A 27,032-nucleotide genomic window follows, 5' to 3' on the forward strand; every position below is an offset into this window, starting at 1 on the left:
CTCTTGAAATACAGCAAGCCCTGGGTGTCTTGTGCCCCAGGAGCTTTTGATATTAGTGTCCTGCAACACAGCCTGTAAGCATTTGCCAGGGAATAGTCATGAAAATTAATAGGTTACTATCCACTGCTCCAGCTACTTATGCAATGTAAACATCTCTCGTTTGAGTTAATAGAGTGACAAGAAACTATAAACCCAGAGAAGAGATGCGGTTATAAATCTTGGCCTGCACACTATGCAACTGCCTGAAAAGCACACATCCCACTCCCACCTGGCCTCACACACTCAGTGCTTCTTCCACGAGCCACGTGCTGGTGCACCCAGTCCATGGCTGCCCCATGGCCAGGCAGCCTCTTCCCAAAGCCTTCGCTATCATCTCAGTCTATGCACAAAGCAAGGTGAACAAGGACCATCCCCAAATCAGCCCTCTGAGATGGATGCTCTTGTTGTCCGAGAGACACACGAGACACACAGGTAAGACACCTGCCTCAAGCAGGGACTTGCTCTGCACATGCAGCCCTGGGCAAGCTGGGGGCAAGCAGCTACACCAGAAATCAGTCACCCCATGAACCCCCTTCCCCCCAAAATTAACAACACTGTCAAAACCCTCTTAAAATCTTGCTCCAGCTCAGGGTCTCTGAAATTTTGCTGGCCCACAGACAAAACACTGGGGAAATAGGCCAAAGGAAGCACTGCATGCTGTGCTCCCTGCAGGCATCTGTGTTCATTGCTTGGAAGAGCCATGTCAGAAGGTTTCTCAGCCAGTGAAATGCCTGTCAGCTCTGGATCAGCTGTGAGCAAAAGGCTGAGGTGGGAAGTACAGTTCCCTGACTGGGCTGAGATGAACAGCTCCCATGGTCCCTCTGCTCAGTTCCACCAACCACCAGCTGTGCAAAAGTGACACTCATTGATGTCCCCTCTGCTCCTGTGCTGTGGAGCAGACACTGCCCAAGCAGCCAGCGGTGGCTGTGGGCACTGGCTTGAGAACGGAGCACAGGTAGAGCCCTCATTGCTGCACTAGCCCTGAGGGCTCTGCAGCACATGCAGGGCACAGCCAGTGCTGTGCCAGGTGGCAGATGTCTGTCCCCAGGTGTGGCCCAGGCTGCCTCCAGGTAGAGGGGCCAGTGCTGACGAAAAGGTACAGGAGGATCTGACATCACAGCGATGCTAATAAGTAGTTTGGGAAATGTAGGATGTAAATAGACATTTCCTACAGAAAACCTGTAATTTTCTATTGTCAGTGTAATAAGCAGGCAGGCGCTGTGCTCAGAGGCGCTGCAGCCAGGATGCTGGGAGTGGAGGCTGCAAGCACCACTTCTGGCTGCAAACACACAGCCTGGCTGCCACAGGCCTTGCACACTCCTCTGCCCAGGCACAGAGACATCTCAGCACAGCTCACAGCTCTCTGGGTCACTTCATTTCATTCAGGCACCTGTATTTTGCTTTCAGTACAGGCTGCTCTTTAGATGCTCCCCACTCTCAGCCATATGGCAGGGAAGATGCTGCCCACCAATAGTGAGCCTGAACTGCACAAGGGGAATGCAGAAATGATCAAAGACATAAAAAAAAAAAAAAGGAATGCAATATAAAGGACTTTACGGTTTGGAGTAGAGACAAGTAAGTGAGGTTTTGACATCAATCTGATCAATATGGAGCACAGGGAAGGAGAAGCACAAATAGACAAACTAATGAGGAAAATATGGACTCACCAATGCCTATTAGAAACATAAATAATAATTTTTCAGAAAGGTGGCCATAGTCTGCACAGACAGCCCATGAAGGGACTTGACTAGCTGGTGGTGGAGCTGAGACTGACTCTGAAGGTATCAGTGAGCATCTTGCTGTGAAGCAGCAACCCAAGGAAGCAACAGCTGTAATTGCACTCTGTGAACACTCTCAATGGGCACAGGTGGGTGCTGGAGTGAGCCCTACCCCTGCAGCAGCGGCAAGCAAAGCTCAGTGCAGTTGTTCATGCTCAATCTATGCTGCAAATCCCTGCCAAAAGGCTGCAGGGCTGACCCAGCTGTGGGGTGCGGAGTGCTTTGCACAGCGAGTCTGTGTCCTGCCACAGCAGAGGGTTATTTCCTGGGGGAGGACAAGGCTGCCAAGAGCCTCCAGAATGGAGGAGGAGCATCAAGGTGTTGCCATTAGGGTTAATAGCTTTGATGTGCAATGAGTATGTGCAGAAATGGTCTAATCATTATCAGCCTCTTAAGAGGGCAAACAGGTGAGAAAGTCAGAACTACTACAGCACCTGAGTGCAAAGAGGCTCTAATTAAATACTCCTGCAAATTAGTGACTCATTTAGAAGTAAAATGATTTAATTTAAACTCTGGTGATGAATTAATGTACACCTGTTCCCCCCTTTAAGGCAAATAAATGAGTAAATAAATGGGAGGATGATGGGCTGCTTGGAGAGAGTTGGAGCCCCTACATGGAGCACTGGTTGGCAAGTCTTGTCCCATCTCTGTACAATGCCCTGCAGCTCCTGTTGCAGTAGCACTGCCTCGTCTCCCCACCTTGCTCCACAACTGCCCTGGTACTAGGAGTCTGCTCCTGTTCCTTTCTGGGGGGCTCATGGGAATCACTGCCTCATCCCAAAACTTGATCAGAGTAACACTCCCAACAAACACTCTCTTCCTAGAAAGCAGAAGGGCTGGGAAATTGGAAAGAAATGAGCCAGGAGAAAACTTAAAAGCACCATGACTTTTGCTTTGCTTTAAAGTGACAGGGAGATGCTTTAAGACAGCAAGTGCAAATTAAGAAAAAGCCCAATTAGTAAAACTCCTCCCTCCCAGCATGGAAGTGCAAGGAACAATTTCACCAAAGCAGTTCAGGGATCCCTGCTGCTACTGCCATAAAGACAGAATCAGACCATTGAAAAAAGGATTGGAAAAAGGCTCTTTCCTTGACAGACTCTAGAGCACTTTACAAATGCCTTGCAAACATCCCTGAGTGCCAGTTTGACTCTTACATACAATCTACCTCGGGCTTGCTGCTCCCCTTCCTTAGTGCAGTTCCAGAATGTCTCTGCATGCTGAGGCCCTGCTGCCTCTGCTGCTGGCAGGCGTGGAGAGCCCAGGCAGGCAGTGCCTGGGGCAGCACAGCAGCTCAGGGAGCTGCACAAGGGCACAGGGACAGGAAGATGCACAGGCAGTGAGTGCTTCCTGTCCTCCTGTGAAATCAACCACATTAGCAGGAGCATTGACCACTGTCAATCTGCACCACGCCTCAGATGAGGACATAATGTGCCTCTGAATCAATGGCTGGCAGCACTTCAGCCTTATTACTCTTATTACTGGAACGTGAGCACCCTGTGCCTGCCAGGCAGCTTCCAATGAGCCAGTAAACCCGGCAAGCCCATTTAAACAAGGCTCCCTGGGTGCCACCCTGATCCTCCTGGGCTCACTGGCCCCAGGGACCCAAGCACCTCTGCTGCTACCTGACCTGCCTTGCCAGGGCTGCAGGCACGGGAGGTGCAGTGTCCTCAGAGGCTTTATGGGAAATGGAAGTGGATACAGGGTGTGGGCAAACCACCAGTGCTTCTCTCCACAGGAAACTCTGAGGAAAGGTCTGCAGCCTCCCTACACACTAGGAAGCAGGAGCACAGTGAAATCTCACACAACCTAAAGATTACTAAGAACTAACATGCCAGGCAGTGCCACACTGCCAGGCTCTCAACACCTGCTCTGCTCTGCTCCTGGGGGCCATACACTGGATGGACATGAGGAGTAATAGCCTCAGGATGCAGTTTGGAAAGGAATAAGGAAAAAATCTTCTCCTGGGAATGTGATGCAGAATTTAGAGCACTACAAGAGAGCAGGAACCAGTGCTGGTTGGAGCCAGCCTGTCCTGTGTTTGCTAACAGCACCAAAGGGGACAGCAATGCTCAGCTTGGTGGATCCCACAGCAGGAGTGTGAGATGTAGTGCATGTGTGCCGACCAGGCAGGGGATCCTGCCCCGGGAGCACAGGCTGCAGCGTGGGAAGGTGCCCACAGGAGGAGCTCCAACACAGCGGCAGCGCCTGCCACCACCCGCACATCCACAGTCAGGGGGCTCAGCCTTCCTTCTACTTATCTAATTCCATTAATCCCACACTGTAAATTCGCTGTAGCTTTCACTGTACACTAAAAATGAAATACTCTCCTGGTGCAGCCAGGCCAGAAGCAGCTGCTAGGCCCTTGTGCCCTGCTCCCCCCAGCTTGCTGCCTGCCTGTACAGCATGGTGGGGCTGTGCTCTGCCCTGTGCCAGAGCACATGGCAGCACTGAACTGTGCCTGCAGCTCCCAGCAACTGCAATTCAGCCTCTCCTGCTGCACCAGGGGTACCAGGAGGTACAGCTGGAATGGCTCCCAGGTGCCAGGGGTGAGGGCTCACCCACAGCTCATGAGCCTGCTCACTGCAGCCAGCCCACAGCTTGCTCTGTGCTGGCTTTGTCACACGGGCAGCACAGCCACACGGGCTGGCACACTGGTGTGAGCAACATTATTTGTTCTCTCACTGTGGGAATAGAGGTCAGATGGCTGTGAGAAATCTCTGCCACCCTTCCTGCCCCCTTCCCAGGCATGTGGGGAGGTGCTGACAGGCCTTGTTTCATGTCACCTGTGTCTAGGTTACCCTGCTATTGCTTGCACAGCCGAGGCAAGTGCCAGACTGATGGCTCTAGGCCAGCTGGCCTCAATGGTTAAAAGTGCTGTTAAATATTTGCTCTCTGCCTGTGGTGCCACTGCTCCTGGAATGTGAGCCATCTATAAACAGCCCTGCACCCCACAGAGATGTTAGGCTGACAGGCTGCTCTACAAAAACACTTAAAATGCAACCATTTCAAAGCACAATCAAACAGCAAATGGGCCTTGGGGGCTCACCTGCCATGCCTTCCTCCCTTGTCTCTCCCTGCTCAGCCGTGCTATGCCTATTCTGGCAGCACCATTATGCCATGGGGAACAGGGGCAGGGCCTTCACTTCTCAAAGCACTGGGACACCACTCAGCTCTGTGTAAGGTCTGGGGCTCAGAGAGTCCCAGGGTGAGCACTGGGACTGTATCAATGCTTACTGCAAATGCAAGCATGTGCTGAGGTGCGGTTCCTGTCTCCTGGGCTCCCACAGGGGCTGCTCAGCCTGCTCCCCTCCCACCTCTGCTCTTTCCACACCCACTGTGCAGATTCCCTTAGTCAGCAGCACACACCAAGCCTGTCCTGCCCTGCAGCCCTGCTATCAAAGGGAGCTGCTGCCCTGCCAAACCCACACACACAGGGACCAGGATGAGAGCAGACCTGCTGCCACAGCAGCCCTGCACAGGCAGCTGCTGCTCTCTTCAAACTCAGTCCAGGATTCTTCTCACTGGCATTTCAAATGGGAAATGATTGCACTGATCCCCACATGCCAACAAGGTGCAACCCCTTCTACTTTTGGGTCCATCCTAGTGTCAAACACTCTACAAGCCTGTCATGTTCAGCAATTTTCTAATGATGAGGAGTCAAACACAGCAGAATCCAGGGGAAAAAAATTATGTGCAACAATCAGCTACTTAATAGCTGCTTCAACATGAGAAGTACAACTGATTGGTGCTCTCAACCAGCCATGATATTCTAAAGAAAGAGAAATGAGAAGAGAGAGGCTCATGAAAGCAGCTAAGAGAATTTATTTAATGCTCATTTTTTCAAAAACAGTTCCCACAGCTCAGTATAATGCTGCAGGCTCTATTGAGCACAGGCCTAATGTGAGGATGGGAGTGCAGAGACACTGGATCTTGCTGAATCCCCACTGTGCAGCAGAACCACAGCCTGCCTGTAGCAGAGTGGACAGCCCTGCTTAACATTTCAGTTGGACTGGTAACAAAAAGCCCAAGGCAGACAGATATGACTGCACACTTTGGCTCCACTGGCAGGACATACATGAGCACACAGGTAACAGCAAGGGAAGCACATTATTCCTTTAAACATTTCCCAAGTCACAGTGTAATGCTGTAGCTCATCTCTCTGGCTCAGACATTAAATGCAGAGGGATGCCAAGACCCTCCACCTGGCATCCTAAAGCAAAAAAAGAGCTCTGTGCCTTCCTCAGATGCATGCAGCACACCCTTTGAACTAGCTGGAATTTGTCTCTTACCTTCTCAACACAGAGATCTGCTTTCCCTTTCCTGGCATATATAATCCTACCTTATGGGCAAATGCTCTGATCTCATCTCATAAATCAGTGTAGGTACGGTGCAGGAAGGGGTGGCCACAGGCACAGGCAGATAACAATTCAAACAGAAGTGATAACACATGCAAAGAACACTTCCCAAATTTATTCCCTCTTTAATACTAGTGGGGGGTTTATTTACAAGTCCCCTGCAGCTCAAGAGGGCTCTGCATATAAGCACAGCAAAACATCATCCTGCCATTCCTGCTCTCATGGCTGCAGAGGAACTTTCCTCAATTTGAAACAGTTGCAACCTAATCATGCAGCCTGAAGAGTGCGAAAAAGGTGAGGCAGCCCTCAGGTAGGTCAGCTGCTTTCCCTCCACATTCCCTCCCTTTGGCAAGTTGTTCTCAGGGAGGACAGGGCAGGGCTGGAGGGAGCTGGGCTGAGAGAGGTGCAGTGGAGGGGTTCCCCAAGCACTCAGCACGTGCCTGTGTGTGTGAGCAAAGGCAGCATCGTGGTGGATGCAGGCAGTACCTACCCAGGGGCTGCACCAGAGACATGGATAATGGTGGGAGCACGATCCAGAACTGCAGGCAGGTTTGCAGCTCATGACTGCAGGTCACAGACTGAAAGCTCTGTGCAGGGAGGGGAGCTTGGACTGCTCCAGGGCAGTGGGACATGAGCAGAGTTTCTATGGGCACTGATGGTGAATGGCACAGGCTAATGCCAGCACAGTCCAGTGGGAGATTAGCTGGGGAAAGCAGGAATGAAAAGTCACAACGCATGTTTGCTGGCAGCAGAGGATGGTGCAGAGAGCAAAGTTTTGAACACAGATGGAAGTGAACAGGCACACATACTGCAGACCAAAATACATCAGCCAACCTGGATGGAGTGCAGCCCTCACAGAGCAGAACAAAGTAATCAGTGGCAGTCCAGGTAGGCAGACATGAGCTCCCATTCACTCCTAAGACTTTAACCATGGTGGTAGCATGGCAGGCTGCTGTGCATTCTCCTGCAAGGCCTTCTCCCTGTACCAGCCACGCTTCAACTGCTCAAGGTGAGTTCCCACCACTGTGGGCTTGGCAGGGAGAGCTGGCAGGCTCCCAGGGCTGGTGTGGGGACTGACCACACAGCATTGCTGCAGGGGAGGCACAGCTCAGCTCTCACCAGGCCCTCTCTGCTGGGGCCCTGGCCAGCACCACTGCACCCTGCTGCCCGTGCCGCTCTCAGGCTCACCTCGTACTCCTGGGAGAACTTCAGCCCATCGTTGGCCTTGAGCCGCTCGATGTTGTCAGCGAGGTCGCTCACGGGGATGGGGGGGTGGTCACGCATGCCTGCAAGCGAGACAAGGAGGGAGGAGGGAGAGGAGAACAGTTATGGCTCTGCACGGCCGAGGAAGGCTCAGCAAGAGCATGTGCACAGCAAACCCCGAGGTGGGTGCAGGCGGACACGAGTGACCATGGAAGCGCCGGGCGGGATGGAGGGGAGCTGAGGGCATGCGGCACAGTCCCGGGGCGTGGACAGAACACAAAGGTGATGTGCAGGATGGGCATGGCGGGTGAGCATGCTCGGACAGTGCAGCCATGGGCACACTGAGCAGGCCACACGGCGGGCAGGGCTCGGCCAGCCCCTGGAGGAACAGGCCAAGGACACGCTGTCACTGCTGTCACTGCTGTCACTGCGCCTCCCGGGCTCCCGCATGGGCTGAAGTTGAACACACTGGTGCTCCCACGGCCAAGGGCTTAGGCGGATCCTCTTGCTTACCCCTAACAATGGCATTAGCCACAAAGAAACTCGGCCAGACCTGCAGTGAAACCTCTGCAGTGCATGTGCACAGCTTTTTGGGTAGGCAGACGCTGTCACAGTCCCTGGGGCATTAGAGAAGGATGTGAAGGGCCCCACAGAAGAATGGCTGATCCCTGGTAGGACATTGCACAGCATTCTGAGAGCTGAGGAGCAGCTCTGCACACAGCTGCAGAACTCTTCAGTGATGCTCCAGAGGCAGAGCCTGCTCCAGGCCCCAAAATCCAGCTCCTCTGGGCTGGCTCATTCAAGGCACCATGGGCAGCAATGTGCCCTCCAGCACCTTCTGGGAGGCTGCTGCCAGCTGGGAGGCAGCTCAAGCCATGGCAGAAGTCTTGCTCTGCCTAAACCAGGGATGCAACATCACAGCCCATCCTGGGCACAGCCAAAGCCCTGCTCAGCAGGAAGGCCCAGAGGAAGGGATCCTGCAGATCCCACACAGGGGACAGGTACTGTGGGGGTGCGCATGTGGGATTGGGAGGAGCCCTCCGAGGCCCAGGGACTCAGAGTTTAACCACCACAACCTCCTTCTGTGATGCTGAGATGTTGAACTGGCAGGAACGCGATTGTGAAACACGTCATCCAAATCCCAAGGCTCGTGACTCCATTGGCTGCTCTATGGGTTTCCCAGAAATCCCACATGGGTAATGATGATTATTAATAGGCTGAAGCTGTTGACTCACACCCAGAGAGACAGGCTGGAGCACAGCCAGAAGCTTCTCAATTTCTCAGGAGGCTGAACACTGCCACAGATGGCAGTGATGGGCCACAGAGGTGATGGAGCAGTCTCCAGGCTGGGTACACACATTGTACACGGTGGTGACACAAGTCACAAGGTGATAACACGGGAGCGTTACCCTCAGACCTCTGCATAAAACATCTGACATCACTGCACACAGCAAGACCCAATCCAACACACACTCATCCTGCCATTGCTCGGCAGTGCACAGCTATCCATGGATGGCCTGAGAACACACAGACAAGGTGGAGAAGGAAATACCCCTATTCTGCCTTGTGCTGAGGTCCTCCTGCAGATGGTCCTGTTTGCCACTTCACCCATCAGGATCCCCGAGGTGGCTGAGCAAGCCCTCAAAGGGACAGAGATGATGCTGGTTTTGGCACAAGTTCCAAACTCGTGCCAGAACTCTGAGGCTGTAGCTCAGGAGCAGCCTTTGCAGAGCTGCCACTCATGAGCAACTGAATGATGAGAACAGTGTGGGACCAAGACAGAAGTGTGGGACAGAAAGGACAAAGAGACTGGAACACAGCCACAGTATGTGTTTCTTCCAACATGGTTATGTACGAAGTACAGCAGAGCCATGGACCACAGCACAGCTGTAGAGCCTCATCTCTGCTGAGAAACACAAGGTGGTCTCTCCAAACTTGTGTTTTGCCAGCCAGAGAAGAGTTGCAGCAACAAAAGAGCTGCAAGAGCAGGTGGGAAAAGGAAGTGGTTGGAATTCCATTATTGTGAACCTAGAAAAACAGCCACTGACAGTGCAGGGCAAGATGGAGATTTGTACACGCTGCCAGGACTTCCACAAGCTCTTCCAATTGCTCTTGCAAGAGGACAGTGAGCTCACCACGAGGTTAGAAGAGCTCACAGGGACACACATGGCAAGCCCTTGGTTCTGCTCCCAGGGGAACTATTTATCTTACATACTTCTCCTGTTCCTGTGTGCATACACAGATGCCTGTACGTCCCAGAGCAGGGTGGCCACACTTTTATGGTTGTTTGAGGATGAACTTGAAGCTCAGAAGACAAGAGATAAGGGGGCACTTTTATCTGCAGGCTGGTACTACTCCATCCAAGCTGCTAGAGCAGTAAGTGCCTTCTTTGTACCTGGGACTCTGGTACCCAAACTCAGGCAGTCCAGAGACCATCATGTGCTCTGTCTGTGACCGAGGTGACCCAGCCTAGGGAAATTAGTTTGCCCAAGGTAGGAAGAGAGTGTGTTCAACCACTGAAGAGCCCCCTTCAATTTGTCCATTTGGGATTTTTAGCTGGTCACTCCCTCCAGAATGGCCAAGGTTATCAGTCCCCATGCAGGGCCAGCTGAGGCCTGGCACCATGGCAGAGCCTGGCCTACCACTCTGAGGGAGTAGGAGGCTGGAGAGCAGGGAAAGGGCTGCTGCAGAGGCCTCCTGGCAGCCCATCACTCAGGACCTTCCCTTCTGCACTGTCCTGCAGTGAGCTGCTGTAGTGCCGTGCGAGCGGTACCGAGCCTGGCCCCACACATCATGTCAGAAAGTGAATCACTGCCATTTTACAGTCTGCTGTGAGTGAAGGTGATCTTCATGACATTGAAACAAAAAATACAGATATGAGAGAGAAAGGGAAAGAAAAAGCAAAAGGTGTTGAAAGATAAAAACAGGAGTTAAAACTAACTTGAGATATTCGGGCAACAGGGGACACTGGCACCTGCAAAGAAAAGAAATGGGGCAAGAACAGAAATCCCATTAGCCTTTAGTCATCATTGCAGAGGTTCAGAGATGGAAAGACAACGAGATGAAGATGAAAAGGAAAGCACCATATACCACAGCACTGGGAGCTTCCCTCCAGCATAGGACTGAGTGCCCGGCCCTGGGGCTGCTCTGCAACTGGCTGTTACACAGCAGCTGCTGGCTCTGGCCAGTGCTGCCCCCTGACACTGGCAAACACCTGGAGCTGGAGCTACTTGCAAGGGAGTGAGTCCAAAGGCCTTCATGTGACACTGAGAGCTACATTTCTCACTGCACACCACTGGCCCCAGTGCCATGCCCCAGGGAAGCCTGCAAGGGCCAGTAGATGGCAGGTACAGGGGGCATCTGTGCTACTTGGTGGCCAGGGGGACTGCACTCAGCCCCAGCCACCTCTGCTCAGTGCCCCTGATCCTCCAGCTTGCTCACAGCTCATCAGCAGCACAACTGGGTCTCCTTTCATGGTGTATTGGGACACTGCCCAGGCCTGTATCCTCTCAGTGACTTGGCATGGCAGTACACTGGTACAGGGAGGCCAACAGTGGGGAATAACCCTTGTCTGAAGTAAAAACCACAAAAATGAAAAGCTTAATATTTAATAACAGTAGACCAATTAATTATGCATTAAACAAGTTTTCCCTGCTCAGCAAGCTCCAGCAGGGAGACCAACTATCAGGGCTGGTGGCCAGCACCTCTTGTCAATGCATCCTCACAGCACCGCCTCGACCTCCATCGGGTGACAGGGGCAACAGCTTGGGCCCACTGGGCTTGGTGGCTTTCATGCGCCTCATTAACGAGGACAAGCTCGTCAGGAGTGGAACAGTCACTTCAAGCTGCACAACACCCCCTTCCACTCCTCAGACACTCACAAGGGATGCAGCAGGGGAAGGGGAGGAGGACAGAGTGCTGTCTCTTGGTGGGAGAGCAGTGTCTGGCAGTATCCCAGGGTCCTGCTGCTGTCTCGAGTGAACTGCGCACTCTGGCTTGGTTTTGTCTCTCCAGAGAGCTCTGCAAACTTAACAAATGAGCAGCATCTTTGGCTTATCCTCACTCATAGACAGGAAAAGGAGGTTTCCTGGCTCCCTGTCTCTCTGATGGCAGCTCTTGAACCTTGCTACAGGTCTAGCAAGGGATACCCTTGCTGCAAACACCCTGACCTCTCTGAAGATGGGAGCAGATGCAAGCCCGACTTGTCACAATTCTTCACAATGCAAACCACAAGCAGACAGCAAAGATGGCTTTTGTGCCCACATGGAGACATGTCACCGAGGCCTGTCTCCATGCACAGCAGTCCTGGAGCAGCCCTGTTTAACACTGTGCTCCTCCCCAAGAAGCTGCACGCTGTTGCTGACTGTGTGTGACGCCCTCCCTAGTGCTGCTCCTGGTGATCTGCCTGTTGAGATGTTCTTCCTCTGGCACACGTGCCTTCCTTGCTCCCCACAGCATTTTCCTCCCATGCTGTGACACCATCCTGTGCTGGGCTGTGATCAATTAATGTGCCAGCTCTGCTGCTGCCCACACGTGAGATCTGCCACTGGTTCTGCCTGGGAGATGCACTAACTACAGACCCCTGACAGCTGCCCCGGCACAGAAAAAGATGTGCTGGTGTAGCTCACCCCAGATACGAGCTAGACTGCTGTGAGTGGCAACAGGAAAGGCTGTTCTTGCCCCCCCTGACAGACACAGCAGTTTTACATCAGGAAATGGCTCCTTCAAAACTCTCCTATTAGATGAAAGCGCTTAGATGAATGAGCAGCAGGAGGAAAAGGAAAGTAGGTTAGAGACCAGGAGGAGCTGCAAGTTAGAACAGAACTGTATGTGCCTCATTTGCTGCTGAACTGCTCCCTCCATCACAAAAGCCCAAGTGCTCCCTCAGTTCATCTAGGACTTGGACTCTCTGAAAGGCTCTGAACGAGTCAGGGCAGAGCCTGTCTCTGATCACTACAATGACAGGTACTGTGCTTTTGGTGCCACCAGAGACGTGCAGACACAAAGCAGCAGCACAAGACCTTTCTGCAGTGTGAAGTACAGTTGCCTCCATGAGCTGGCAAAGCTACAGCCTGAGGCATCCAAGGCCAGTGAAAGCAGCATGCAGAGAATGGCTTTTACTGAACTATCATCCTCTGCACTGAGACCACCATGATCAGCAGAGTCCTTCAGTGGGCCACAGCACTGGCTGCAGAGCACTGTAGTCTGCAGGTAGCTCTTCTCTTGACCCTTGGCTGAGCAGAGCAGGAGAGTCAGCACACCAAAGATCCCAGAATGAAGCTGCTGGGACACCCTCAGCAGTGTAAGAGCTCTGTGTACCTCCTGACTGCCCCAGATGCAGCCCATGTGGCCAACACTGCACCAGTTGTGCTCAGCACTGAAGCTCAGGTGTGTAAACTCTCCACTGCATGGAGGCTCCTCCCAGCTCAGGACAAGTGTAATGAGCTCCACACCAGGTCTGACATACATCACACAACAGACCAGCCCCATCCAGGTTCCCCAGCCTCATGGGCCTGCAGTGACAGGCCCAGGGAGGAGGATTTGCAACCCAGAGAGGAGATACTTGGACGTCCTTGGTCTAAAGCCCACTCTGTGTCACTGTGACTGAGAAGGTGTGATCTCCTGGAGGGTGGGAAGGACTGCAACTCTGCCTCTGGCATGGGGACATGGAGAAAGGGAACCAGAGGAAGCAGGATCCAAGGGGATGAGCTGCTCCTTACCTGGAGTCTGGTAGTTGAGCCGCCTCATCTCAACTGGGTCAGATGAGTGGGCCAAGAGTGAGTCCTTCAGGCCAATGGAGTGCTCATCCTTGGAAGAGGGGGAATGTGCCCTTTTCCTGTGGACAGAGAGGGCAGAGACAAGCAGGTGAGTGCTGGCAGAGACTGGCATGGATCACCCTAGGAAGGAGTCTGGGTGCCTGTGTCCCAGACAGCCAGGAGCATCCCAGGCTCCTGGGGCTCTGGGTAAGTCATATCATCTCTGTGCCTCCAATTTCCCATCTGTGAAACAAGAGAGATTATATATAAGCAATGTCAGATGTTTGATTAGTGAGGCAGTTTTGAAATGTGGTATTCTGCACAGTATTTATTACAGAAAATGCAGAGAGATGCAAGATACTGTTTCCTCTTACTGTCTCTAGGAACTATTTCCTGTAGTGGAAGGATATAAAAAATTTTTTTTTCAAGTATTAGAAATATTTAAATATAGAATGCTGTAATATAATAGTGTAAAGGCTCTTCAGGGTGTGTTTTATTGGGCCATTAATACATGTCTTGAATGGTTGAAGGCACCCAAGGCGTGTATTAATGGAACAATAAAATACAATGTTGTCTCTTCATGCTATATTTATGCCTAAAGCGATGCCACCACCTCAGGCTCTTGCTGGAATTCACAGGCAAAGCTGGGACAGATCCAATCAAAAAGTGGACAAGTGAATATTAAGGAAAATATAATGCTGCAAGAAGAGTTTCTGGCAAATCTTTAGGTCCTACTTCTAGCTCTAGATTACAAATAGGGTGGGTATACCCAAGGGCTGGAGGAGGGTGCTGGGCAGGAGCAGCACAGCAGTTCTCTCATCTGAGCCTGTGCTGACCCTGGCATCTGGCCAATAGACTGAGCATGCAGGAATACACAGAGACTTTGTCTTTTGGCTACAGTCCCCAGATGGGTTTTGCCTGAACCCCTCTGCTGACCTGATGTTTCCTGGAAGAGAGGGAGCTGCAGCACTGCTGCTGTACACAAATGCTAGCACATTTACCAGCCTGCAAATGGCAACAATCAGCCTCTGCTTTGGTCCTCCTTCTGAGGCCCCTGGAAGCACACTGAAGGGCTGCCAGGTTCTGCACAAAGGCAGCTGCATCCCTGGACAGTAATGACCCTGAACCATGCATGATCCCAAATGCTCTCACAGGCACAGGGCACTTTCACTTCCATCAGAGGCTGGGCATGCTGGGCTGCCACTAATGAGAGGCACTTAGAGAAAACACAGTGCATCAATCACGAGTGAAACCTGCGTGTGTTCTTTGTGTGGCCCAGCCTGTGAGCTCCATCTGCAGCCTGAGGCTGCAGCAAACACTGGAGCTGTTCATTGGAGAGAACCAGCTTGTGAGTCTCACCCTACTCTGAGGCATCTCAACATCTCAGAAGCCTTCCAGCTGCCTGGACCAAGACAAAAGAGCTGAAGGACTGAGAGCATTGACAGAAAGAATGGAGAATACACAGCCAAAAAATAAACCTCCTATCAGGAGCACAGCAGGACGTGCAATGTGCTGCTGTGTACCAGTCCTCAAGCAAACTGGGCCATCTTTTTTGGGGAATGGGCACAGAACATAATTAAACTTTATCTCTGCCGCATTAGCCCAGTCAGGGAAACTCCTAAACCATCCTGCAGATCCCAAGCTACCCACCGCTGCTCAGCTTCAATTCATTCCCATTACAGAGTGGCCACTGTGACTATTACACACAGATACCTTTGGGAGAAAATGCCTCCTCAGAGAGGCTGGACCACAGCATCATTCTGGGCACATGGGTGGTGCTGAAGAGGGCATGCTGATCCCCCATGGGTGAGGATGCAGCAGGGACAGGGATGTGTGTCAGCTCTGGGCACTGCAGGCTAGGGCTCCTGGTGCTCCACCCACACAACTCTGGGACAAGGCAAAGCTAAGGCAAGGTGGGAATATCTTCTATGGGGCCCTGGCACAGAAATACTCTCTGGGGCCATTTTCTCTCATTAAAGACAAGCAAATACGCTGTTTCTTATAGTTGTCCAGTATTCCCTCAAAGCTTCCTCATTAGAGACTGCAGGAATGCACATGCATTCTTGAGGGAACAGCTCTCAGTCTGAGGTGACTGAGAAAACAAAGGAACCCCTATAACTGCTGTTATTGTCGGGTTTTTTTGATTTTTAATTTAATTGCAAAAGCAATCTGGAAAGTCTTTATGTTGGAACTTCTCCCTGAGAGCTATGAGAAGCTGGAAGCTGCTAGGATGCTGATACCTTTGAGGAAACAAAGTCTCTGTAAACTCCTAAGGCTGGCATGCTCCACACTCCCAAAAACAAAGGTGCCCCTTAGTAGCTTCAGGCTGGATTTTAAAAAGGGAAATAGACTTGAAATTTTAGGAAAACAAAAAGATAAATGAATTCATACCTTTCTTGCTTACTAGATCCAGGGAAAAGCAGGAACAGAAGAAAGGAGATGATCACTGACACAGAAAGGCACTGACTGCACATGAACAGCACAACTCCATTTAATCAGACAACAAAGGCAGCTCCCTTCCCCAGCTAGAGAGACATATGTAAATAGAGAGCCCAGGAGGAGCAGAACCTCAGAGCTGAGCTGATAGAGAATGACCTACTGTAATTGAACAGGCTACATGAACACATGCAAATGCAAGCCATGGCTCCTCCAGAGGATGAACAATCATCACACGCTACAGTTACAACTGGAGCAGGACGGATCTGACAGGCAGAAGGAGGTGTCTGCTCCCACAGGGAGCACAGTGTGAGGGTGGTCCTGATCCAGTAGTCAGGACTGAGAGGCCCTAAGAGAGAGCTCCACTCTGATTTCAGCCTGGCACATCCATGCCCTGTTCACACCACCAAGGTCATGTTCTTCAGTTAAAATTCACAGGAGAGGGGGCAGCTCCCGGAGATCAAGCAGGCAATTTCTACAGAGAACCAGTACTAGAAAAGTTCCCAAGGCTGCTAATCCAAGTTGTGATGAGAGAGCAGTCAGACTGGCTTTAGGGACAAAGCTGCTCTCTTCTGTCCCACTGTTCATATGCCTCCAGAGCCCACAGCAGCTGTGTCCTGGGGCTGGTGTTAACAACCTTCTGCATACCCAGCCCTTCTGCTCTGTTACAAAGGAGCCTTCTGCTGTGCCAGGTAGAGACCTTCCTCCTCCCCATGGCCACCAAGGACTGTCTGCCAGAGCACCCTGTACCTGGAGGCTACAAGGAAGGCCCCAAAGGTGCCAGCACCTCCAGTGCTCGTGCCATAACTGCCATGTCCCAGACTGGATCTCACCTTTTGAAGAGAAGGATGGCAATGACAATGATGATGATTAATATCACAGCCAGGACAGGTCCCATCACCCACAGCATCTCTGGCTCATCCTGCTGCTTCGCTGATGCCACTTCCATCACGATCTCGTCCGAGTAGGGGCTGGCTGCATATCTCTTCTGAACAGCACAGGCAGGAGAGGGAGAGAAAAGCAAACACATGATGCTAAAGCAGCAGCTACATCCCTGAAATGCTGAGGTTTCCCCTTGCTGCCGGCTAGCAGAGAATGGTCACACTTCTCAAACCCCAGCAACGCATCAGGAGAGACTCCCTCCCTTGGCATCGGCGGAGGTCATGCTGTGGCAACAATTTCTGCCTGCCCTGACACATTCTGGGCTCCAGCAAGTGTGAAACAATTCCAGTGCCAGCAACTTCATGGTTGACAAACCGGACCTGGAGGTGCAAAATTCAAGAAGCCCAGCTAAGAGCCACTTGCCAGCCCTGGACTTTCTTGGAGCCAAATCACAAGCTTCTGAATCCCAAAGAATTGCACAATGAGGCTGGCTGATGATTCCTAAGTGGTTTACAATACCTGCTGTGCTGATAACAACACATCTCTTCAGGATAGAGTTATATTAGGAAAACCCCTGCTGGGTGAGGCGGGTTTTCTTAAAGGAATGAAATGACAGGAACATTTTCTACCTGATGTCTTTGATAAACAGATCTTAGAAAGAGGCTCATTCGTACTGGTTCCTTTCCCTTCTGCAATGTGGCAGCCCAGTGATTTATAACCTGAAGGGACAGCTTTCTAGCCCCACCAGCTAGAAAGAATCAGCAGAGACCCAAACCCTTCCTGCAGGACAATGACATCACATCTGCTGTTCTGCTGCTGTTTCTAAGGCTTACAGAGCTGTGCTGCACCCTCCCAGCACAGAGCTGCTGGGTCACAAGGGTTAAATGCTGCAAAAACAAATCCTTTCTACCTATTAGAGAGGACCAGAGCTGTATCAGTTCCGTGCCTGTGGCTTTTGAGCAGCACCTGCTGCCAGGCATTAAGGAGTTAGAAAGCTCTGCTCCTGCCATAAAAAGTTTTGGTCACAGAAGAGGTGCCTGTGGATCTGTAAATCTCCGGCTTTAAGGCTGGAGTTTAAAACGTGCACTTCATGTCTTCACATATGTGAGGAGAAGAAAGGGAAGAATCAAGCCTGCTGGTGTCACACAAATGCACATCTTGATCTGCTCTCACAGGTGCCCTTGATCCCAGCCAGGCTGGTTTCAAACATGTGTGGAGTAGAGAAAATGCTCTTATCTGGGACATCCTTCTGGCAGCACGCACTAGTTCAGCATCCTAGCTGCTCTCCTCAGACTTATCAGCAGAGGTGCCACTGTCTGGGAAAGAAGTGTAGGGGATGGTTGCCACTTTGTGGAACCCTTCAGCCCTACAAGACCCTGTTTCAATAACTGAAATAGCCACCAGCTCCTGGTTTAATGCTGTTCTTAGAGGATGTGTACACAGGACCACTGCAACCCGTCAGACTGTTCCTACACCCCTGTGTCCAGCTCAAACAACAGGGCAGGGAGCCAGCTACAGCTCTGAGCATGGCACAGACAAGAACACCTGTGACTCCCCTTTCTTGGGCAAGGGGCTGCTCTGTGAGGGAGCCAAAAGGCTTTGCCTGGGACTCCCCAGGAAGGTCAAGGTGCATCGGTGCTGGGGGAGGGAAGGAGCACACACAAGTGTGCAGCAAGGTGTGACCATCTCCAAAGCTTTGTGTAAGGGGCAGAGATTCATACTTTTTCAGACACACTCTGGAGGCATTGCTTTCCAAGGGAAGTCAGATGCAGAAGAGATCAGAAGGACTGTTATCTCAGTGGCATTTCCAAAGGCAGACTCAGAGGTGCAGGTGCCCCTGCTCCCAGAGACAGTGTTTCAATCACATTCCCTCTGCTTTTGAAGAAGGGCAATGTTATGCTCTCCTGCTGACACTCAGAGAGCAAGCAATTTCAGAGGAGCTGGGTGGGGGAGACAGGGCACAGCCTCGGAGAGAGTGCCTCATGCTCCAAATGAAAGGGAATGTGATGCAGCAGGGGATGCAGAAAGGTGGTCTGTAGGAGCAGGGAATATAGGAGGTTTGTAGGAGCTCTGCTGCTGGCTGGTGGCTTACTAGAGGGCTGTGGCAGGTCTATGCTAGTGAGGAGATGATTATAGTTGGGATCAACTAGTTAAGGTCACCTCTTCTTGAAAGGGATTGTCATGATAGTCATCTCAAGACCTCTGCCTTACCTTGTTGTTAATCTGTGACTCTTCCTCCCTCACCAGTGTGCACATCTTGCCACAATAACACGTGAGCTGGATGAGTAATGAAGAACCTGACCAGCCCTAATTAGCCATTACAAGCAAATGAGGCTCAGGAAGGAAGCCACAGCTTGGAATCCAACCAAAGGATTTGGCACATCTCTGTTATTTCCATTATTTACACACTGGCTGCTGCTACTGCTGCCACCACCACTCCTGCCCTGTGTTTACAGCTGGACATTGATGTCCAGCTCTTGGAGAGCTGCTCCTTGCTTCCTGCATCAGCCCCTCCTGTGCCCAGGCCCTGTGTGCTGCTGCTTTCCAGCAGGGAGACGTGCAGGAGCAGGAATCCCCACACAGCAGGGAAGTGTGCACCTTTGCCCTGCTGATAATCCACTGTGATGGGAGACAGGTTTGCTTCTCCAGGTGTCATCTCAAAGTGAAATTTTGGGCAGAGAAGTGCCTGTCAGGGCAGGTTTGCAGGGAGAACACCCTGTTCACTGCAGAGTCTCAGCAGTCTGTGCAGGATAGGATTTCGTGGACTGTTTTCTACAGACACTCGAACCTAAGCAGAATGAGAACCCATCCCAACCATGTGCCAAGGTTCTGAGCACAGCCCTGCAAGCCAGAACTGAGCTTGTGCAGAGCGTGTGTGTTGACACTGTCCTCCACACTCATCTGTTATGCAGAGCACACGGTGCCATTTCCCTCCAAAAACACCATTTATCAAGTCAATTCCCACGGCTGCCTCCGCTCCTTCAGGCCAGCCATGCAGCCTCCCTCCTTCCTTCACAGAAAATGCTGTCATCCTGCCTTGCAGCAATTGCTCACCCCGCCTGCACTGAGCCCAGCTCAGCTGTGCCAGAACAGGCTGTGTCCCCCCAGAAAGTCCTTACCATGTCCCCATCCTCCAGCGAGGCCAGCACGAAGCAGCGATAGCTCAGGTCTTGGGACAGAGGCTTGTTGTAGAAACCTTTGTAGTTCTTCTCATCCCCCAGGGTGAAGGTCTCAGGCAGCACATCCACTTGAGCAGCAATGTAGGGCTTCAGTCTGTCTGCCTGGCGTCGCTGCCGCCTGCTCTGACTCCCCTGGCTGATGGCCTCCAGCAGCTGGGGACAAACAAAGTGCCATCACTACTGCTGACAGCATGACACCACCTCGCACTGCCACCTCCCTGGCTGCAGCACTCAGAAGGGATGAAGGGAAGGGAGGAGAAGGTAACTGGGTTTGATTTGTATCTGGTGGTACTAAGGAGCCAGAGGCAAGGATTATCCATTTAGACATTGCTGGGCAACCTGTCACAGAACCTCACTGCAAGAACCTCCACTAGGATCTCAACTTTGAAACCATCCTGAGATATGGAAAATGTTAGGGCTGAGACAGCCTGGCTGTGACTGTCCCCCTGAGTCATGTATCCCAATGGGCTGTGAGAGAACCAAGCCATGTTCTGTGGCCTAATTATTGCTCTGGACAGCAACTCACACTCTACAGACACAGGATGTGAATTACAGCTGATGCCAATGTTCAGGGAAAAAGTGACATTTGCTGTGTCTTTTCCTTCTGCCAGTGCCCCTGTATCTCACCTGCTGCTGTGCCGCAGGCAGAGCTTTGTTTAAACCACACAGAATGGTAACAGATTTCATGGAATGTTCGGAGTAAAAATGGCAAATTTCGTAGCCACAAGTTAATGAAAAATCCAATTGCACTGCTAAGAATGACTCTCAAATGGTTAAAGATCTTTTTTTTTTCCCAATGAATAAAAATGAACATCAAGTTTGGAAGAGAAATTCTAATTCAAAATGAAGAAGGAAAGATGAAATACATTTCACACAGAAATTTATCAAGGCAACATTGTCAGGGCAGATGGGGAACATCAGAGGGCTAGGGATGGTGATGTGCACACAAAGTCACACTGCTGAGCTGGGCTTACTCCCCCTGAGGAGGAGAAGCTGGGTAAGAAACCCCTTACTCTTTCCCCTTGACGGTCCATCCTTGTCCTCTTACCAGTACTCACATAGAAGCAATTTAGGAAAACTATACCTTGTCATTATAGTATCACCAGGAAAAAAAGAAAAAAAAAAGAAAAAAAAAAAAAAGAGAAATAAAAAAAGAGGCTGGAGAAATCTTAGTTTCACAAATGTCATTGTAATCCCGAGGGGAAAAGGCAGAAAGATAGATTTTGGAGTGTGGAGTTTGCTTCCTACACCCATCTCTTGCATCTGGCTGAGATTACAGCTGAGCTCTTTGGAGCAGAAAGTGCAGCTCTATGTGCATGTACACAAAACCACAGAGCTCTAATTGTGGTTAAGGTTGCTGGAGGCTTCTGCCACTTATACATGTAATGCACAGCAAAAGACTGCATCAGAAAACTGCTAGGCCTGCGAAGTTCAGATCCTGAAAAATTAGAAAATTAATACTGCCTGTGCAAAATTAATTCAGCTGTCTTATGTACGTGCATTGTGCTGCACCCCTGACTGCAGAGTCACAGACTATCTTTTCTGTAAGTCCTGCTTTGTTCAATACACAGGACAGACAGTGCTTAATCAAAGAGCAGATATTCCACATTTTGTTTTCTTCTTTGCATTATGCAGCCTGAGGCCTTGTTTATTGCTTACTATTCAAATCCAGCTCTGAAGACAAAATTAATAATTTCCTCATGGGTTTTTCTATGGTGCTGATCACTACACTATTACAAGTACTTCACAAACATTAATGATCTTATCTTCCAAACATCCATATGAGTCAAGATAAAAGTGATTATCCCAATTTTACAGATGAAGAACAGAAGCACTGAAACATTAATGTAAAAAAAAGTCCACTAAATTTGAATGTCAAATTGAAAAGACATCATCTTGTTTTGTTTTTCAAGAAAACTTAGTATTTTCTTTATAGCACTGACTGTATCCAGCTCCTATTGACTTTCTTTGCAGCTGGGGATGCTTAGGCTTTACAAATGAGAGCTCCAGGATCTCAAACTGAGCACTCAAAAACATCACATCTGCAAGACACTGGCTGTTAATGAAAATTTTGGCTTAAATAATTTGCCTGAGGCTGGGTGAGACAGAGACAGAAACTATTTCTTTCGATAGCTTTCAACCATCTAAAGCTGAAAACCAAAGCAGCCTTCTTCATGCTGGTCTTCTCTTCCTTGTGACATCTGTGATGCTGGAAAACTTCTGCAATGAAAACATGCAGGGTGATGGTTCTCCATCACACAGCTGTGCTTCACTTGCAGAACAGAACCACAAATACACATTGTGGAGCTAGAACCTCACAAGAGTGACTGTGTGACTGTGTAAATAAAGCCAAGGGCTGACTTGCAGCTTCTGACTGTTTGTCACTTCTGAGTGCTTCAAGCTTGCATCTTTGCTATCTTAATGGATCTTTCTGTGTGTGATTTCTTGGAATTTTTTCTTCCCACTTTGGAGGTGGTGGTGTGGGGGGGGAAGAAAGAGCCCACAAAGCCCTTGTGTGGGAGTCCCCTGACACCTGCACATGTTCCATGCCCTGGGTGTCAGAGCACTCCTGGCACAGGACAAGCTGCATCTTGGGGTAATGGCTGGTGAATGCTCAAAGCCTTTAACAAGCAGGTGTGAAGGGAGCTTTGTGGGTTTTGTTAGATACAAGAATGAACTCTTTATCTATACAGCAGGCTTAGGTCCTGTCCAGAGAGGCAAAAGCCTCCTGACAAAAAAGGCTTAACAAATTGAAACCAATAGTTTTCTCTCCCAGCTTGTTTTCAGTATCAGCATGATAATTTCATCCAGAAAAGGCTGCAAGGACTGTACAACCTGTAAGAGGATCTGGCCTGAGCTCTGAGACACTCAGGTGTGGTGTCCTAAAGGAGCACATTCTGGGAGGTGGCTCCTCCTCAGCTTGACTCCAGCCTCCTTCCTACATAGCGTCATGAAGAAAGGCTGAGTGGGCACCCATCCCACAGCCCCCATCTCTGATGTGCAGCCTGCACCTGTGTTATTGCATCCATGCTGCTGCCAGGAGGCCTGGGCAAAGTGTGCTGGGCTGCTTGGGAACCACTTCCATCACAGCAGCTGCTGCAGGCTCCTACCTGGTCCAGCTCCATCTCATCAGGCGTCCGCCACCGAGCAGTCAGAGTGCTGGTGCTCTGGTCTGCTGGCACAACCACGATGTAGTACCACCTGGGAAGGAAGGAAGGAAGTGTAAACACTGGTCCCTGAGCCATCTCAGGCTCCCTGACCATTGGCAGATCTCCCAGCGGTCTCCCTGTCCATTTGGCAGCTCACCAAATAATGTGTGCCATATGACTCAAGGATGACCTACTCTTTTCCCCGCCCTTTAAACAGCAGAAGAGTTCAGTAAGGAAAAGGCTGGTTTCCAGCTGCACCAGAGAAGAGAATTCTGCCATTACCACTCATTAGGATAATGAAGATCTACAGACTGGGTTCCAGAGGGTGGTGTAGGAGCTGCGAGAAGGACATTTATATAATCGGATTGTAGCAAGAACCCTGGGGAAATTGTGCTTCAGCTCAAGGATACCACAGTAACGAATAAGACTTCCACAAACTCGCTTTTTTAATCTCCTTGAGGCTTTAGGCATTATTTATTTAAAGCATATTATACAGTGCCAGTGAAAGTCCCTCCTGATCCTCAACTGTATTTTTGCTGGTAGCATCTGGAGTATACCCACCAGGGTGAGGGCAAACTGTCAGAGAATTGTCTTAATTTTATTACACATCAATATTTGCTCAGAAAAAGCCAAGACCATGATCCATAATGTGGGTAAATGCCTGCCTCTGTACCACAGCCTGCTTGGAAATTCACTCCCAGGTTACAAAATCCACACGTTGGCAGAGGTTTGCCCTGCCTTTCTCCCCCCACCCTGCCTTCACCACCCAGGAATGGCACCTACCGAACTGGCACAGTGGTCTGCACTTTGGGAAGAGTTAGTGTGAATTTTCCTTCCTGTATGTACTTGTTTGTGGCAATGGGCTTGCTTTGCAGGACATCAGGAGCAGTGCGGATTGAGACGAGGTGCTGAAGCCCCCCTGCACTGCTCCCACGGTTCATTAGCACAAAGGAATAGTCTGTGTCTGGCTGGAGGTCACTTATGAGCTTCTTCATCGAGTGGCCGTCCACCTCCACACTCTGGCTATTGTACAGAATCTGAAACAGGAAAAGGACATGTTCATGCAGCTGACAGCTGCTGCTGCAAACTCACACTCAAAATAGCAGCACTAGAGATGACAGTCTGGCTCTGGGCCCTCCCTCAGGTGGTTTGGTTACTGTATGCTTTGTAAACAGCCATAAACCTTCAGCTAAAGAAGAGCAACCCCCAGCAGAGGGTGGGTGAGCTGTGCTCCCTGTGCCTCGCAGGGATGGAGCACAGAGGGGTCATCTCAGCCTGGGTGGCCAGGCCAGCAGTGAGGCTGGTGGTGCCACATGTGCAGCTTTTCACTACCTACTTGGGGGAGGAATCCAGATGGCTGTGCTTTGCCCCCATGTGGAAACGAATGGGTCTTTGTTTCCTGTCTCACGAGGCTTGTGGTGTAAAATCCTGTCTGCTTTAAATTGGTGTCCCTCCCATGTCTACCAGCTGATGCCCGGTTGGATGCTTAAGGCAGATCCTCCCCCTCCCAGCAAGGTGACTGGGGGTTTACACGCCTCACCAATGATCTGACAAATCCGGCACAGGGCTCACAAATTGGTACCCAGGATGGCGGCTCTGCAGGTGTGACACCCTGTTGGCATGGCAACAGATGCTGGCGCCACAGCAGTGGGCAGGAGGTCGGAGCTGCTTTTCCCTGCCGTGCCTGCAGCGAGGGGCTGTGGGCAGGGCAGGGCAGAGCTGCTGGTGCCTGGGGGCAGCCCCCATGCACAGCCTCCCCCCATGGACCCCTCAGCTAGCAACATTTCTCAATGCCCTGCTGTAGATATGCAGGACCCCCACCTCCCCTCAGGCACAGCAGCCATGGGCACTGCTGGATTAGCTGCACCCAGCAGCCCATCTGCCCTGGGACCTTGATCCTGCTGCAACAACTCCTTACCCCAAAACCCTGGGTGCTGCCTCTGCAAAGCAAGAACTCACACAGTTCCCAGAGACAGAGACCAATGGGGTGTACACAGCCAGAGAGGCCACAGGTTGTGTCCCAGCTGTGAAAAACCACCATATTTCTTTGCACCACGTGACTGTCCAGCATGGCAGGGGAGTGCTGGATTTCTGACAGTGGTGCAGAGACACAGCATGCCAAAAACTGGCAATGGTAGAGCTGGAGCATGTTAAACCATGCCAGTTACCAGGTGTTACAGGCAGAGACCTCATGGTAAAATGTGCTTGTTTCAACAGCGGCCTTGAAAGAGAGATAAGACAGCTCTGTGGAAGACTAATTATTTGAAATAATTTTTCACCAGCTGAGCCCTCTGTTCAGGCTGACGCCGGCAGCAAGGGGGGGACCACACTTTCCTTCAAGTCCCCTTTTCAGCGGGTGGCTGAACTCTACAGAAAGCTGCCAGCATTCTAGGACAAGGGCAGCTGATTAGCACTGCTCTTATGTTCAGTGTTGGAGCTGGAAGGAAAAGAGGGGTCCTGGAAAGAGATCGGAAGGATAGTGGAGCACAAGGACCTGGCTAGGCCTAGGATTTGCAGCTCAGCTTTTGTGTTATCCAAACAGCAATACCCACAGCATGCTTCAATCCTCTCCATGTCACTTTGCATGGAGATCAGGATAGGAAAACAGCTCCAGCTTTTTTGCTGTTGAGAAAAGACTCCTAACAGGTAACACAGCAGCAGAGAGAAGCCAGCTAAGAAGAAGAGATGCAATCAATCTCATTTGTTGACGTGCTTCAGTTTTCAGGAATGGACTGTGAAAGTAAGCACCAAGTAACTAAAGCAACAGGTTTGCAGGGACAAAGGCCCGGCTGCTGCTCCATATGTGAGAAAGGCCGTCAAAGGTGGCATAGTAGAACAGCCAGAGAACTGTTTTCTGTTGTGACTCCTCTTAATAGTATTTTCTCCCAGGTTTTCATTCCTTTCTCCAAAGACATGTGCATCACCTGAGTGCTAAAATGAGTGAAAAATCAAAATAAAGAAATGCTTCTTGCAGCACCGGAATCAGGTAAGTAGATGTTCTGGCACAGAATTAGATACACCATAAACAGGACTACTAGACTTCAAATCATCTTAGCAGCTTTGCTGTCTGGATCAGCACCACCCCTTCCAATGACATTGCAACAGCACAGGTCTAGATACACCAGGTGCCACTAAGTCAGGGCACATTTTGGGGGAGCAGCAAGACCTCTCTTTCATGTGCTCCCACACAGATTTGAACAAAACCAAACTTCCAACATTAAAACCTATAGGATAAGCCCACAGAGTTCTGCTGCCTCTTGGATAAGATTTCTCATTACGAATTCTTCCCTAATAAAGGCATCACCAACTGCTTTCTCAGTGTGCTCTAGGGAAGACACCCACCAACTGCCTGCACATGAGCATGTGCTGGGGACAGAGACATTTTCCTAGAGCAAGAGGAGGCAGAAGAGATGGTAAGCATTTCAGTTCAGAGTTTTCCTGCTGCTCTGCACTGTAACTGGCAAAGACACAGCCTCCGAATCTAAGTGCTAACACCAGATGATGATTTTTATTGCCATGCACAGGAGTTTGTATCCAAAGACAGTGAAATTGGCATTTGCAATGCTTTCCTGAAGCATTCTCTGCCATCCCTCCTTTTCACAGCTGCTGCAGCAGTTCCACATCCCTTTACCTGCCACAACACATTGTCTTCTCAAATGTTATGCACCATTAGTTAAGGCCTCTACGTAAACCTTATACCAATGTAAGGGCTCAGAGACAGTCATCCATGTGCAGCTGGAAGATGCCTGGAAGCTCAAGCAGGAATGCTATTTAGAGGTTGCATCATAGCCCACTGGTAACTACCAGAGTCAGCAGCAAATCTGGCCCAAGGGCTCTGAACTGCCAAACAGTGCTGACTAGCCCATAGATTGCTGTAAAATGTCATCGCTGCTGCTCCTACCTAGAGGAGAAGATTTGCAAAGCTAGGTGGGTCCAAATGTCACTGCTGAAGTTCTCACTTTTGATTTCAAGGCAGTACAGAATGTATTGAACTAAAAGATGAAAAGACACATAGTGTGCAACACTGGGAAAGATAACAACTCGATGGAAAAGTAGACAAGGCTGGAATATTTGCAGGCAGGAGTAATTACTACATTCTATGGGACACACTGTGAGAAAGCACTGCCCAGCATTCTCAGGGGTTATTTCCAAACCTAGATCATTATAATTTTCAAAAGGCGCTGTTCCTTCTGCCCATTTCTAAAATACCTTGTAATGCTGCCTTTAACCAATATATCCTCTGTCCCACGCTTAA

The 27,032-nt window shown here is 50.5% G+C and overlaps 1 protein-coding gene across 11 annotated transcripts in view; it reads right to left on the reverse strand.

Moving 5' to 3' along the window:
- The window catches only part of PTPRF (protein tyrosine phosphatase receptor type F), a 375,416-nt gene that overhangs the window by 18,892 nt on the left and 329,492 nt on the right, over positions 1-27,032 (reverse strand). For 7 of the 11 annotated variants that reach the window (XM_030952948.1, XM_030952950.1, XM_030952956.1 and 4 more), the window contains 7 exons: positions 23,561-23,814; positions 22,739-22,829; positions 19,569-19,781; positions 16,401-16,555; positions 15,523-15,534; positions 13,096-13,211; positions 7,361-7,458 (listed from right to left, as the gene is read on the reverse strand). In XM_030952948.1, coding sequence (XP_030808808.1) covers positions 7,361-7,458; positions 13,096-13,211; positions 15,523-15,534; positions 16,401-16,555; positions 19,569-19,781; positions 22,739-22,829; positions 23,561-23,814 — 939 coding nt within the window. The remainder of the gene's footprint in view (positions 1-7,360; positions 7,459-13,095; positions 13,212-15,522; positions 15,535-16,400; positions 16,556-19,568; positions 19,782-22,738; positions 22,830-23,560; positions 23,815-27,032) is intronic. The other 4 variants (XM_030952958.1, XM_030952957.1, XM_030952953.1 and 1 more) reach the window with 1 other exon arrangement.

This window comes from Camarhynchus parvulus, chromosome 8 (genome assembly GCF_901933205.1).
Source record: "Camarhynchus parvulus chromosome 8, STF_HiC, whole genome shotgun sequence".
In the NCBI taxonomy this organism is placed as follows: domain Eukaryota; kingdom Metazoa; phylum Chordata; class Aves; order Passeriformes; family Thraupidae; genus Camarhynchus; species Camarhynchus parvulus.